This window comes from Ranitomeya variabilis, chromosome 6, assembly GCF_051348905.1.
Source record: "Ranitomeya variabilis isolate aRanVar5 chromosome 6, aRanVar5.hap1, whole genome shotgun sequence".
Classification (NCBI taxonomy): domain Eukaryota; kingdom Metazoa; phylum Chordata; class Amphibia; order Anura; family Dendrobatidae; genus Ranitomeya; species Ranitomeya variabilis.
Window position 1 is genome coordinate 188,801,747 of NC_135237.1, and position 15,764 is coordinate 188,817,510.

The 15,764-nt window shown below is 43.8% G+C and overlaps 1 protein-coding gene across 1 annotated transcript in view; it reads left to right on the forward strand.

The window, feature by feature from the left end:
- The window catches only part of STAC (SH3 and cysteine rich domain), a 721,335-nt gene that overhangs the window by 481,546 nt on the left and 224,025 nt on the right, over positions 1-15,764 (forward strand). Inside the window, exon 4 of the mRNA XM_077269325.1 lies at positions 10,120-10,201. Within this exon, the coding sequence (XP_077125440.1) occupies positions 10,120-10,201 (82 nt within the window). The remainder of the gene's footprint in view (positions 1-10,119; positions 10,202-15,764) is intronic.

Sequence of the window (15,764 nt, forward strand, 5' to 3'; positions counted from 1 at the left end):
AAAGCTCTCGTTGATCAGGGATTGCTACTCTGGCGTTATGAGTTAATGCCAGAGTTTAAGGTAATCTCTGGATGGTGTTTTGTTAGTGTTTTTCTGCTGACCATGAAAGTATACTATCTGTCTTCTGCTGTCTAGTAAGCGGACCTCAAATTTGCTAAGACTATTTTCCTGCTGCGTTTGTTGTTTCATCTGAACTCACCGTCATTATATGTGGGGGGCTACTGTCTTCTTTGGAATATTTCTCTAGAGGTGAGCCAGGTCTTATATTTCCCTCTGCTAGCTATTTAGGTCTTAGGCCAGAGCTGGGCATCTAGCGATAAATAGGAAATGCTACCTGGCTATTTCTAGTTGCGCGGCAGGCTTAGTTCATGGTCAGTATAGTTCCATCTTCCGAGAGCTTGTCCCTCTATAGGCTTGCTATGATCTCTGCCTGCAGAGATCATGACAGTTTGACCGGCCAGTAAAGTGTTAAAGACCCAGGTTGAGAAAGGAGAGTTATAAGAAGTCTGCTGGAAATTTTTTTTTTTTTTTTTTTTTCCCTCCAGTCTGCCTTGCTGCAGTCTTTTTTCTCTCTCTCCTCCTAATCTCTGTATGGCTCTGTGTGCACCTGACAATAATGGATCTCCAGAGTGTAACTGCGGGTTTGAATAATCTCATCACGAAAGTACAAAATTTACAAGATTTTGTGGTACATGCTCCGGTATCTGACCCGAGAATTCCTTTGCCGGAGTTCTTCACAGGGAATAGAGCTAGCTTCCAGAATTTCCGAAATAATTGTAAGCTTTATTTGTCCCTGAAGTCTCGTTCAGCTGGAGACCCTGCTCAGCAGGTTAGGATTGTGATTTCCTTGCTCAGGGGTGACCCTCAAGATTGGGCCTTCTCATTGCCAGCAGGGGATCCTGCGTTACGCGATGTGGATGCGTTTTTTCTGGCCTTGGGCTTGCTTTATGAGGAACCTCATTTGGAACTTCAGGCAGAAAAAACTTTGATGGCACTATCTCAGGGGCAAGACGAAGCTGAAGTTTTCTGCCAAAAATTCCGTAAATGGTCTGTGCTTACTCAGTGGAATGAGTGCGCCTTGGCGGCAACTTTCAGAGAAGGTCTCTCTGATGCCGTTAAGGATGTTATGGTGGGGTTCCCTGTGCCTGCAGGTCTGAATGAGTCCATGACAATGGCTATTCAGATTGATAGGCGTCTGCGGGAGCGCAAACCGGTGCACCATCTGGCGGTGTCTATGGAAAAGACGCCAGAAAGTATGCAGTGTGATAGAATTCTGTCCAGGAGCGAGCGACAGAATTTTAGACGGAAGAATGGATTGTGTTTCTATTGTGGGGATTCTACTCATGTTATATCAGCATGCTCTAGGCGTACAAAGAAGCTTGATAAGTCTGTTTCCATTGGCACCATTCAGTCTAAGTTTATTTTGTCTGTAACCCTGATTTGCTCTTTGTCATCCATTGCCACGGACGCCTATGTTGACTCTGGCGCCGCTCTGAGTCTTATGGATTGGTCCTTTGCCAATCGTTGTGGTTTTGATTTAGAGCCTTTGGAGACTCTTATTCCTCTGAAGGGGATTGACTCCACCCCATTGGCTAATAATAAACCACAATACTGGACACAAGTAACCATGCGTATCAATCCGGATCACCAGGAGATTATTCGTTTCCTGGTGCTGTATAATTTACATGACGATTTGGTACTGGGATTGCCATGGTTGCAGTCTCACAACCCAGTCTTGGACTGGAGAGCAATGTCTGTGTTGAGCTGGGGATGTAAGGGTATTCATGGGGACTTACCTTTGGTTTCTATTTCGTCGTCCATTCCCTCTGAAGTCCCTGAGTTCCTCTCTGATTATCAAGACGTCTTTGACGAACCCAAGCTTGGGTCGTTACCTCCGCACCGTGAGTGCGATTGTGCCATAGATTTGATACCGGGTTGTAAATATCCAAAGGGTCGTTTGTTTAATCTGTCTGTGCCGGAACATGCTGCTATGCGGGAATATATAAAGGAGTCTTTGGAAAAGGGACATATTCGTCCATCTTCTTCTCCCTTGGGAGCTGGGTTTTTCTTTGTCTCAAAAAAAGACGGCTCTTTGAGACCATGTATTGATTATCGGCTTCTGAATAAGATCACTGTTAAGTATCAATACCCATTGCCATTGCTTACTGATTTGTTTGCTCGTATAGAGGGTGCTAAGTGGTTCTCTAAAATTGATCTTCGTGGGGCGTATAATTTGGTGCGGATCAGGCAGGGGGATGAGTGGAAGACCGCATTTAATACGCCCGAGGGCCACTTTGAGTATTTGGTCATGCCTTTTGGTCTTTCTAATGCCCCTTCAGTTTTCCAGTCTTTTATGCATGATATTTTCCGCGATTTTCTGGATAAATTTATGATAATATATCTGGATGATATTCTGATTTTTTCTGATGACTGGGACTCTCATGTCCAGCAGGTCAGGAGAGTTTTTCAGGTTCTGCGGTCTAATTCTTTATGTGTGAAGGGGTCTAAGTGCGTTTTTGGGGTCCAGAAAATTTCCTTTTTGGGGTATATTTTTTCTCCCTCTTCCATTGAGATGGATCCCGTCAAGGTGCAAGCTATTTGTGACTGGACTCAGCCCTCCTCTCTTAAGGGTCTTCAGAGATTTTTGGGCTTTGCCAACTTTTACCGCCGATTTATTGCTGGTTTTTCGGATGTCGTTAAACCACTGACTGATTTGACCAGACAAGGCGCTGATGTTGCTAATTGGTCCCCTCATGCTGTAGAGGCCTTTCAGGAGCTTAAGCGCCGTTTTGCCTCTGCCCCTGTGTTGCGTCAGCCTGATGTGAATCTGCCTTTTCAGGTTGAGGTTGACGCTTCGGAGATCGGAGCTGGGGCAGTGTTGTCGCAGAAAGGTTCCGACTGCTCCGTCATTAGGCCTTGTGCCTTCTTTTCTCGCAAATTTTCGCCCGCAGAGCGGAATTATGATGTTGGGAATCGGGAGCTTTTGGCCATGAAGTGGGCGTTTGAGGAGTGGCGCCATTGGCTCGAGGGGGCTAGGCATCAGGTGGTGGTATTGACTGACCACAAGAATTTGATTTATCTTGAGACTGCCAGACGCCTGAATCCTAGACAGGCGCGCTGGTCTTTATTTTTTTCTCGCTTTAATTTTGTGGTGTCATACCTACCGGGTTCTAAGAATGTTAAGGCAGATGCCCTTTCTAGGAGTTTTGACCCGGACTCTCCTGGTAATTCTGAACCCACAGGTATCCTTAGGGAGGGAGTAATTTTGTCGGCCGTTTCTCCTGATCTGCGGCGGTCCTTGCAAGAGTTTCAGGCGGATAGACCGGATCGTTGTCCGCCTGATAGACTGTTTGTTCCGGATGATTGGACCAGCAGAGTCATCTCTGAGGTACATTCTTCTGCATTGGCAGGTCATCCCGGAATTTTTGGTACCAGGGATTTGGTGGCAAGATCCTTCTGGTGGCCTTCCCTGTCACGAGATGTGCGAGTCTTTGTGCAGTCATGTGACGTTTGTGCTCGGGCCAAGTCTTGTAGTTCTCGGGCTAGTGGACTGCTGTTGCCCTTGCCTATTCCTAAGAGGCCTTGGACACACATCTCGATGGATTTTATTTCAGATCTGCCTGTTTCCCAGAAGATGTCTGTCATCTGGGTGGTCTGTGACCGTTTCTCTAAAATGGTCCATTTGGTTCCTCTGCCCAAGTTGCCTTCTTCTTCTGAGTTGGTTCCTCTGTTTTTTCAGAATGTTGTCCGATTGCACGGTATTCCTGAGAATATTGTTTCTGACAGAGGTACCCAATTTGTGTCTAGATTTTGGCGGGCATTCTGTGCTAGGATGGGCATAGATTTGTCTTTTTCATCTGCTTTTCACCCTCAGACTAATGGCCAGACCGAGCGGACTAATCAGACCCTGGAGACATATCTGAGGTGTTTTGTCTCTGCTGACCAGGATGATTGGGTTGCTTTTTTGCCATTGGCAGAGTTCGCCCTCAATAATCGGGCCAGCTCTTCCACCTTGGTGTCCCCGTTTTTCTGTAATTCGGGGTTTCACCCTCGATTTTCCTCCGGTCAGGTGGAATCCTCGGATTGTCCTGGAGTGGATGCGGTGGTGGAGAGATTGCATCACATCTGGGGGCAGGTTATGGACAATTTGAAGTTGTCCCAGGAGAAGACTCAGCGTTTTGCCAACCGTCATCGTCGTGTTGGTTCTCGGCTTTGTGTTGGAGATTTGGTGTGGTTGTCTTCTCGTTTTGTCCCTATGAGGGTCTCTTCTCCTAAGTTTAAACCTCGGTTCATCGGCCCTTATAGAATATTGGAGATTCTTAATCCTGTTTCTTTCCGTTTGGACCTCCCTGCGTCTTTTTCCATTCATAACGTTTTTCATCGGTCGTTATTGCGCAGGTATGAGGTACCTGTTGTGCCTTCAGTTGAGCCTCCTGCTCCGGTGTTGGTTGAGGGTGAGTTGGAGTACGTTGTGGAGAAAATTTTGGACTCTCGTGTTTCCAGACGGAGACTCCAGTATCTGGTCAACTGGAAGGGTTACGGCCAGGAGGATAATTCTTGGGTCAATGCATCTGATGTTCATGCTTCTGATCTTGTTCGTGCCTTCCATAGGGCTCATCCTGGTCGCCCTGGTGGATCTGGTGAGGGTTCGGTGCCCCCTCCTTGAGGGGGGGGTACTGTTGTGAATTTGGATTCTGGGCTCCCCCGGTGGCCGCTTGTGGAATTGGACTTGTCATCCTCTTTCCTGTTTCACCTGGTTCCATCAGTAGTGGGTGTCGCTATTTAAGCTCATTTCTCTGGTGGTTTCTTGCCGGTCAACAATGTTATCTGATGCCTCTCAGTGCTTGTTCCTGCTTCTAGACAACTACTAGATAAGTTGGACTTTTGTCCATGTTTCGTTTTGCCTATTTGTTCCAGTTCACAGCTGAAGTTTTGTTACTGTGTCTGGAAAGCTCTCGTTGATCAGGGATTGCTACTCTGGCGTTATGAGTTAATGCCAGAGTTTAAGGTAATCTCTGGATGGTGTTTTGTTAGTGTTTTTCTGCTGACCATGAAAGTATACTATCTGTCTTCTGCTGTCTAGTAAGCGGACCTCAAATTTGCTAAGACTATTTTCCTGCTGCGTTTGTTGTTTCATCTGAACTCACCGTCATTATATGTGGGGGGCTACTGTCTTCTTTGGAATATTTCTCTAGAGGTGAGCCAGGTCTTATATTTCCCTCTGCTAGCTATTTAGGTCTTAGGCCAGAGCTGGGCATCTAGCGATAAATAGGAAATGCTACCTGGCTATTTCTAGTTGCGCGGCAGGCTTAGTTCATGGTCAGTATAGTTCCATCTTCCGAGAGCTTGTCCCTCTATAGGCTTGCTATGATCTCTGCCTGCAGAGATCATGACACAACATGCAATGAACTTTGAGGCCTAGTTGACTCAAGGAGAACTGGAGATCAGACGGCAGAAAAAAAGAGGCCCTGGGGATGGGATGGTGGACAGGGAGCAATGCTGCACACCAACCAGTTCTATTCTTTCCACTATTGCATCTTCCATTTTTTTTCACTCTTGGCTGGTATTTTAGGCCACGACTAGGCTTCGGAGGTCACTGCATGTCATACATCTGTGATGACTATTTAAGGCTGGGTCACTGCAGGAAGTCCCAGACTAGAGCGATCAGGCCGGATAATACAGCTAGCGATAGGGCAAAGAAGAGACTACTTTATGGACTGGAAGATAGGCAGCGAACAGCGGTGTGGCTGGACAGCAAAGCAGTGAGGTGATTATACTTTTTTTGTTTTGTTTTGTAAACTTTCTCCAACCCCCTATAGTTCAGCCAAATGGGGTTAGATGAATCATTGCAAATCGAATTTACAAAAATCTAAATTCTCAAATAATTTGGATTTTTGTATATGCGAGTAGAATTCAAATCCATTCAAATAAATTTACTCATCTCCGTCATATTCTGAAATCCATAAAATTTTAATTTTTCACTTTATAGATCTGTTTGAGGGTATGTTTTTTGGCAAAGCAAACTGTTGTTTCTTACTGGTACTATTTTGGGATATACATTACTTTTTGATCACTTTTTATTTCATTTTTTTGTGATGAATAAAAACAGCAATTCCGGCATTGTTTTTCCTGTTTTGTGCAGTTCACCGGGATATTTGGTGTTATTTTACAGGTTTTTTAAACACTTTAAAATATCTTTTAGAATATTTATTAGTCACCCAATGGTACTTAAGCATCCAATCCTTTGATTGCATAGGTAACGGCTTATATCATGCGGTGTATTACCCAATCCTCTCAGTGTTATGCTAACAATAAGCCTATTAGATGTCACTTTAGGCATTATGCAACAGACATTCCTATGTGTCAGACACAGAGGCTGCAAGACATTGCTATTTCGCAATCAGACTTTGTGTGGGGCAATGGGCTGACAGAGGGAGCTCTTTCTCTTTGCCAAAATTCTAATGTGCACCTGTCACCATTGACAGTGGCATATGAGAGGTTAAACTCATCCATTGATGAGGACATTCATTCTAGCAGTTAATGCTGTGTGCATTAGTTTGCCTCCTGTAGTTGGACGCACAGGTATAGGAGAAGCACTCTTGCATCACCACGATACATGTACTATGCCCATCATGGAGTGTTAATTTACCAAGACTCATGATGGGTATATATATATATATATATATAAAACTTTTTGTTTCTTCAGCGATCAGTCCAATGATAGAGTAAAATATACCTTTTATTTATCCATTAAAAAGTTCCAGACTTCTTCACTCAGATCCTGGACCTGGAGGAAGACATATGGTGTCAAAACATGTCGTCCATAAGGGATTGAATGTATGCAATATTGTAGCTGAAGAAATCTGGAACTTTTTAATGGATAAATAAAAGGTATATTTTACTCTACCACTGGACTGAGCGCTGAAGAAACAAAAAGTTTTTTCTTTACATGTGTGGATCTGTCCCCATTTGTTTTCCGTGCGAACTGTAACCACAGGTTGGATGTATTCCGGTATCTTCAAAGCGGTAAGCTGGCTTTGCCAAAAACTATTATATATATATATATATATATATATATATATATATATATATACAGTATATACAGTAAAGAGCAAAAGGGTAACAATGTTTTGAACTTTTTAATTTCAGGCTCCATATCTCAATGATCTTGGCTATCTCATACATAACTTTGGCTTGCAACTGTTCAGCATACGATTAGTTATGCAGATTCTTGTCATGTTACTGCATTGTTACAGTTTTCCTCCTTTGGGTGGAAAAATATTTTTCTTCCTGAATACTTCAAAATACAATCTTTTCTCACATTCCTTAATAGCTCATTGTATTATTAGGTTGATTCCCAAATGAAAGGCTATTGGTTCGAATCGAGGAGCAGCCATGAAGACGATTTCCCAAGAAAAGAGAAACAGCATCATCCAGCTCATCGATAGCATTCTCTTGGCCAAGACAATTGCCAAACTGCATCATATGAGTGCCATGACAGTTGGAAGCATACGATATGAAGTCCGTCCATCCATTCAGAAGCCAAAAGGTGGACATCCAGGCAAAATATCGGCGTCAACAAGTCAGCTCTTTCCAAGGTATATCAGTTCTGGTGCTACAAACATGGCAGTGGAGGTGGCTTGTATGCTTCATGATAGTGAGATCGCAGACATCAATGGAAGCACCATGCGATGCACATTACACAAGTCTAGAATGGTGTCCTGAAAAAAGTTGAAGAAGCTTCAACTTCAATATTGTCAGAAGAAGTGTCGGTTCGAGTTTGCAAACAAGTATGAAAAGTGAACATTTAAAGATTTGAAACGGGTGATTTGGAGCGATGACACAAAAGTCAATAGACTAGGCTTTGATAGGTACAAATAAATCTGAAAGAAACAAGGGAAAAATTGACTAATTAATTGAGAAATTTCATTTCGGTGGAGGAATGATGATATGGGGTTGTTTCACAGCCAAAGGCATTGGATACATGACCAGGATCAATGGTGTTCTCAATGCTGAGCTATATGTAAATATCCTATAAGATGATAAGATTATTTCGTACATTCAAGTATTATGGATATGAACAGGACGACAGTATTCCAAGAGGACCACAACACAATGCATACGTTGAGATTGGCAAAGAAATGATTCAATGACAATGAAGTAGAGGTGTTGGACTGGCCCCCACAGTCCCCAGACCTCAACCCAATCAAACACTTATGGGTAGAATTGAAGAAAAAAACGGTATACATACCCAAATAATTTGACCAGTATGCACAAGCTTTGGGAGCATGTAGAAGAGACCTGAGATGAAATTTGGGTTGACACAAGTTTGAATCTGATCGAGAGCATGCCCAAAAGAATTCAGGCGGTGCTGAAAGCCGAAGGTGGATTTACAAAATACTAAAAAAATCGTAAAAATTAAAATTTAGATCTTTAGGAGCAAAACAGTAACAATTCAGTAACATGACAAGAATCTACATAACTAATCATATACTAAATAGTTGCAAGTCAAACTTAAGTATGAGATAGCCAAGATGATTTTCTATAAAATGATGGCAGTCTCAAATTCAAAGCAAAAGTGGATAATGAGATATCGAGCCTGAAAGTCAAAAGTTCAAAACACTGTTACCATTTTGGCCTTCACTATACAAATATATATGATGATGTTCAGTCACTCTGAGCAGTGTGCTCGCTGTAAGGATTCTCTGGTGTCAGGAACAGTGAAACATACGACCGCAATTGTGCAATTTGCTGACTAGAGGTGTGTGACTTTGTTCAGTTCAAGTCAACTGAGTGAGGCCTCGTACGTATAGTCAAAATGTGGCCACAACTATACAAATCACATACTTGTGACTACCAGTTCCAGGTGCACTGTGAGGATTCATAAGTTTGAAGCTATGTACAGTGACTGCAAACTTAAAGGGAACCTGTCACCCCGTTTTTTCGGTATGAGATAAAAATACCGTTAAATAGGGCCTGAGCTGTGCATTACAATAGTGTATTTTGTGGACCCCGATTCCCCACCTATGCTGCCGAAATACGTTACCGAAGTAGTCGTTTTCGCCTGTCAATCAGGCTGGTCAGGTCAAAAGGGTGTGGTGTCCTCCCCCAGATCTTGTGTAGTGTTCCGTTGGTGGCGTAGCGGTGTGCGCATGCCCAAGGTCCCGAATCCTCTGCCAGGGGTGTGAAAACAACAGCGATGTCCGTTATTCCATTGGTGGTCGGTGGGCGCGGCCATCTTGCTTTGGCCGCAGAATCGGCGCTCTGCTGGCCGCGGCTTCAGGAAAATGGCCGCGGGCATCCGCGCGTGCGCAGATGGCTATCGCGGCGGCCATTTTCGTGAAGCCGCGGCCAGCAGAGCGCCGATTCTGCGGCCAAAGCAAGATGGCTGCGCCCACCGACCACCAATGGAATAACGGACATCGCTGTTGTTTTCACACCCCTGGCAGAGGATTCGGGACCTTGGGCATGCGCACACCACTACGCCACCAATGGAACACTACGCAAGATCTGGGGGAGGACACCACACCCTTTTGACCTGACCAGCCTGATTGACAGGCGAAAACGACTACTTCGGTAACGTATTTCGGCAGCATAGGTGGGGAATCGGGGTCCACAAAATACACTATTGTAATGCACAGCTCAGGCCCTATTTAACGGTATTTTTATCTCATACCGAAAAAATGGGGTGACAGGTGCCCTTTAAGCCTTAAGTCTAGACAACCCTTTTAAGTGGAATACATTTCCTAACTTTTTTGTCGTTGGTCTTGCTGAGTCTTATTGTTCCACATGTCTGTAACTCCCGATTTAAGCAATCCGTTACACCATAACCTGTAAAATAGATTTTAGGTTTAGGTTATCAAACTGATTTTATTGTCATATTTAATAGACGTGATGAATAAAAGGCTTGACAAACATTGGGAATTTAAAAGCTGAACATCTGTCTTAGGTTTCTCAGTTTCAGTGTCTACTCAGGAATCTATAATAAACATAATGGCGTAAAGTTTTTTTTTACTTTACATTTTTAGTATGCTTTGTTTTTATTATGAAGTAAGTCTTTATTTACGTTTCATTTTCCTCTCTTTCTTTAATTTCTGCCCTGTATATGGATATATTCAGCCAAAAGGTTTTCGACGTTACTATAGCTCTCCGTTGCTTATACATGAGCAGTTTGGATGCATCAAAGAAGTAATGCCTATTGGTGAGTAAAACTGTTAATCTAAAACTGTGATAAACTAAAATATTTTTGCTTAGTACTGTGCTGATACCGAAAAATAGGATTAGCAAGCAAGTACTTGCAGATACAGTGCTTGCTGAAGATGCCTTGTAGAGGCCTAACTCTCTGTCTAGTAACACAGTGCTAACCTTTTGTTAAAATTGCAGTTATGTTACATTTTATATTAACACTATTGAAATGAATGGACACTCCAAGGGAAAAAGTTTCATTTCTTGCTGCCAGGGTTTACTTGGTTTGTTATGCTGGTATTTCTACTGTACATTACACCTCCCAAGTATCTTCATTTCAGAGCATTTCAGGGAAACACTTCAAGTGACCCAAATCCATTTACCTCTCTCTCCTAATGAGAGGACAAATTTAGACCCAACTATAGATTTTCATTATACCATGTTAGGTCTAAACTTCAAATTAAAATCCTTTCTGTATGTGCTATTACATCATATTACATGTTTACCACTGTAAGAAAGCAGGAGTTAAGGTCCTGAATGGCAGAAATGTGCCACCAAGGTGGTTGGCCTAGGTAATGAAATATTTTGCATCAGTAACATTAGATTACTGAGAGGGTTCATTTTACTGGACTTTGGGTCTGGGATTAAATTGCAACTAGTGATGGGCAAACATGCCTGTTTGTTACGCAATCCTCACATGTGTTGAGTCTGTGTAACAGCCCCAAATCAAGCAGCTGCAGAGACTCAAACATAATATACAAGCAAGCCAAGATTCTCGTATAGCATTTGAGCGTGTGTAGGGAGGAGAGCCAAGCTAATGGTCCCTCTTGCGTGTCTGGGCCAGAACTGTCTGGGGCTGTCACCATTGTTTCAGGGGGAAGAGATTTCTGCCTGGAGCAGTTCAGGACACCTGACTGATGGGGGTGGGTCCGACATAAATAGCAGTCTGAGAGGGAAGATGGGACACTTGGCAGGGAACGAGCTTGTGAGCAGAGAGACGGTTGACTCCCTCTTGACAGACCCATGCCAGCTAGCTGTGCTTTCACTCCCAGCTAGCAAAACTGATAAGACATGCTACTCACAGCCCAGAGAGACATCTGCACCTTATAGTGATCAGTGCAGAGTGCATAGCATTGTTTTTCTTACCACCGCGGAGGTACTGCTAAGCCATATCCCTGCGGTGCCCACTGAGAACCGGCCTGCTCCTGAGGCTGTGATCGCTGGACAATGTTCTTCTGCGGCCTTTTCTACTGAACTGTTTGCTTCATCTGCTGTGCTGCAGACCTACATTTCTTCAACATCTTGTGCCCGTACCAGGAGACCACGTGCCGAAGGACCTGGAGGATTCATCACAGCAAGGAGACAGTGCATCACCTTTTTGTGAGACTGGATCAGAGACATCTCGTGTCGCCTACGGCACCACCGAGGGATATTCAAGCCACCTTCCAACAGTGCACAGAGACTGATGAGTTAACCCTTTGTTACCTGCTGTACTTGTCTTATCCCCATCTGCAAAGTTATTTCCTTTACCCCCTGCTTATTACATCACTGTTTTTACATAAAGACCCTTGCTCTGTCTTCTGTGTGTCACTGCATCCTATGCACCTGCTAGCATCCTACACTTGGCGTAGTCAGCAGGATGCAGTCCAATAGCATGCAGGTGGTAGACCAAGCAGCTGGGGGTGACCCCAGGACCAGCTTTTCCCTGGGGGCCATGCTGAGTAATTTGCCCAAATTTACGGGGAGCAACACTATGCTGTGGAGCTGGACTGAGCGCCTTAGAGGCATGATGAGAATGCACCCCATGACCCCTGCACAGGAGGCTGAGGTGGCTATTATGGCACTCGATGGAGAAGCCAGGGATTCAGTGATGTTATGGACCCCCGAGACCAAGATGCCTATAATAAGGTGTTACAGATCTTGGAGAAAACTCACGGAGACCCCACACACGTAGGGGAACTGAGAACACGTCTTTTTAGTAGAATGCAGAGGGTGGGGGAGACTGTAACCCAATATATGAATGCATTGCAAGAGCTACACACTGCGATTATTAGAAAAGACGGCATGGGAGTAGGACCCACAGACATAATGCTGTGGGACCTCCTAATAACTGGTTTGTGAGACGTGCTGACAAAACAAATCGTGTATGGGTAAACACCCAAATGACTTTCCCTGAATTAGGGAGTGAGGCACGCATGCGTGAACAGGAGCAAGGGGTGACAGTCCTGATGAGGAAGGTCCACAGCATGGGTGTGTCTGTAAATGCCATTGCTGAACCCCAATGGGTGGAAGAAATGAGGTGAGAACTTGTGAGTGTGAAAGTGGAACTGGCTGACATAAAGAAGAAAACATAGGCCATCAGTAATTCTTCAGAGAGCAGGGAAGGCCCAGACCCCCGCCGTGACTCCTGAATGTTTCGCCGGCTGAGGCTCATCACTTGTTACAACTGAGGAGAGAGTGGACACATTGCACGGGAGTGCACCCGCCAAGGAAGATTGATGTCTCGCCGCTGGAGCCAGAACAGGTGAGGAAGAGTAGTGGAAGTCCCACAAGTTTAGTGTCAAGATGTCCCCTGGTATGGGCAGAAATGGAAGGACATGCAGTGCGATGCCTGGTGGATACGGGCTCGCAGGTGACAACAATGCCAGAAGCTTATTTCCGGTGGCATTTTCCTTGAGCTGAAACCCTGCAACTTATGCAAAGCCTTGAAAATGTATTCATAACCCATGAACTTTTCCACATTCTTACATGTTACGCCCACAAATTTAAATGTATTTTATTGTGATTTTATGTGATATACCAACATAAAGTAGCAAATAGTGTTGAGCATTCCGATACCGCAAGTATCGGGTATCGGCCGATACTTGCGGTATCGGAATTCCGATACCGAGTTCCGATATTTTTGTGGTATCGGAAATCGGAATTGGAAGTTCCCAGTGTATGGTTCCCAGGGTCTGGAGGAGAGGAGACTCTCCTTCAGGCCCTGGGATCCATATTCATGTAAAAAATAAAGGATTAAAATAACAAATATGGATATACTCACCCGTCCGGCGGCCCCTGGACCTTACCGATTGTAACCGGCAGCCTCCATTCCTAAGAATGAGGGGTTTAGGACCCTCGATGACGTCGCGGCTTGTGATTGGTCGCGTGCCGCTCATGTGACCGCTCACGCGACCAATCACAAGCCGCAACGTCATCGCAGGTCCTAAACTCCTCATTGAGGATGGTGATGGCAGCATAAAGCTGTGGGGATTCTTTTCTTCTGTAGGAACAGGGAAGCTGATCAGAATTCAGGGGTAGATGGATGTAGCTAAATACAAGGCAATCCTGGAGGAAAAACTATTAGAGACTGAAAAAGACTTGAGACTGGGGAATAGATCCATCTTGCAAGTAGAATAACAACCCTAAAAATACTGCCAGACAATGGAATGGTTTAGATCACAGTAGATTCATGTGTTTGAAAGGCCCAGTCAAAGTCCAGACCTAAATCCCACTGAGAATCTGTGGCAAGACTTACAAATTGTTAAAGAATAGGCAAACATTTCAGCCTCTATGTGCAAAGCTGGTAGAGACATACCCCTTAAGATTTGCAGCAGTAATTGCAATGAAAGGTAATCCTACAAAATATTAACTCAGTGGGGGCAAATTGATACAAATGCACATCACAATTTTCAGATTTATATTGTTTTCCTTTACAGTTAACAAATACTTGCTAATTTGTGTTGTTATAGCAGATAAAATCCAAATATAAAACATTTAACTTTGTGAAAAAACGTGGAAAAGTCAATACTTTTTCAAAGCACTATATAAATTCCTATATTTAGATCAATATCTCGGGAAATGCGCACATTGACATTTACTCCTATTGACATGCATGTTTTGGATTAGAAATACAGTATTTGTGTCCATTTTCAACCATAGGTTGGAAGGAATGTCTTCCCTTCTGTATAAATACATGTAAGATATGGGAACATAAGCTAGCCAAACATATTCAGATAGCTGTCAGACATATAATTATTCGACCAACATATATGTCTCTCGACTTTTTCCTGAATACCCAAATAACAGTATAAAAATTTTGCCACATCAAGCTGCATACAGTATGCCAAATCTTCCTTGTCCTTGAAGTTGTGTCTTCACAATAGACAATTATAACTTTGGTTTCGCATTTGTTATGGAAAATCCTAGTCGAAAGCACAACCAGCTACACGTACAGTCAACCCGAAGTTTATGTCTTTCTGCACATTTCACTCTGAAATTCATGTAAAAACACCCACAAACTGCATTGTTATAAATGGGAGATATATTCTGCTGTTCAAGCTGCTGATGCACTTTTTACTTCCACTAAAGTGCAACTTTTATGTCACTTATGCAGTTTCTAATCTAATTCTGCCCTGAAACAGTTGTGGGTAACAACATGAGGTTTTGTGCCATTAAATAGGGCTAATTTGCATGAACACTAGTGGCAGTTTAAACTGCAGACCTGTGGCAGAAACCAAAAGGTAAACCTTGGATGTGTGCCACATATTGTCCAGAAAATACCAGAAAAGTCTTGTATGAAAACATCATGTGAGTGTGCCCGAAGGAATAATTTGCAAGTTAGCAGGTATACTTTTTCATGATTGTCAAGCTTCCCTAATAATGACACACCTGTCCAGTCTCACTGAAGGAAGGCATTATGGTAATAGAGTCCAAATAGTTAAACAAATCCCATCAAAATACAGTCAGATGTCAGAAACTGTTGTTTTAAGTAGACTTAAAGGGATTGACAAGTAAAAAAAAAATCAGTGACAGCTTTAAAATAATCACCAACTATAACCCCCATGAATACAGAGAACACTGCTCCGATGTTTGGGGTTGGGACAGGAGGAGATGAAGTCATATTCTTCACCTGACAACTGAGGTCTGTGATCGGTCTAGTCAAGGCAACGGCACATAATCAGAGACACATCAAATGAGCGTTATTCCAGTCAATTAGAATAGACCTTAGTGGTCAGTTGAAAGAAGAATGGGATGTCATCACTTATGGTCCAAACGTAGAGCACTATAGTGGCCTGCACTGGATCCACAGTAACAGCAGGTGAGTATGGCTCAGTTTTAGGCTTGGACTGGCCCACTGGAGAACAGGAGAATCCTCCGGTGGGCCCCTGTTTCATATTGGCCGCCACCCTCTAAGTCTATGTTCACATTAGCGTTCGGCGCCGCAGTGTCAGGCGCCGCAGCGTCGCCGCATGCCTCATGTGCCCCTATATTTAACATGGGGGCGCATGGACATGCGTTGTGCTGCGTTTTGCGACGCATGCGTTTTTTTGTCCGCAAGCGTTGGGCGCAGAGAACGCAGCAAGTTGCATTTTTTTGCGTCCAACTTTCGGCGAAAAAGGACGCATGCGTCGCAAAACGCAGCGTTTTAGCATGCGTTTTGTTGCGTTTTTGTTTGCGTTGTGCGTTGCGTTGCCGACGCAGCGGCGCACAACGCAAATGTGAACGTAGCCTTATATGAGCAGTACTTGGCACAATATACATGAATCACTATGTACAGACAAAGGCAGCAGCTTATTCATTTAACAATCTACCCAGCT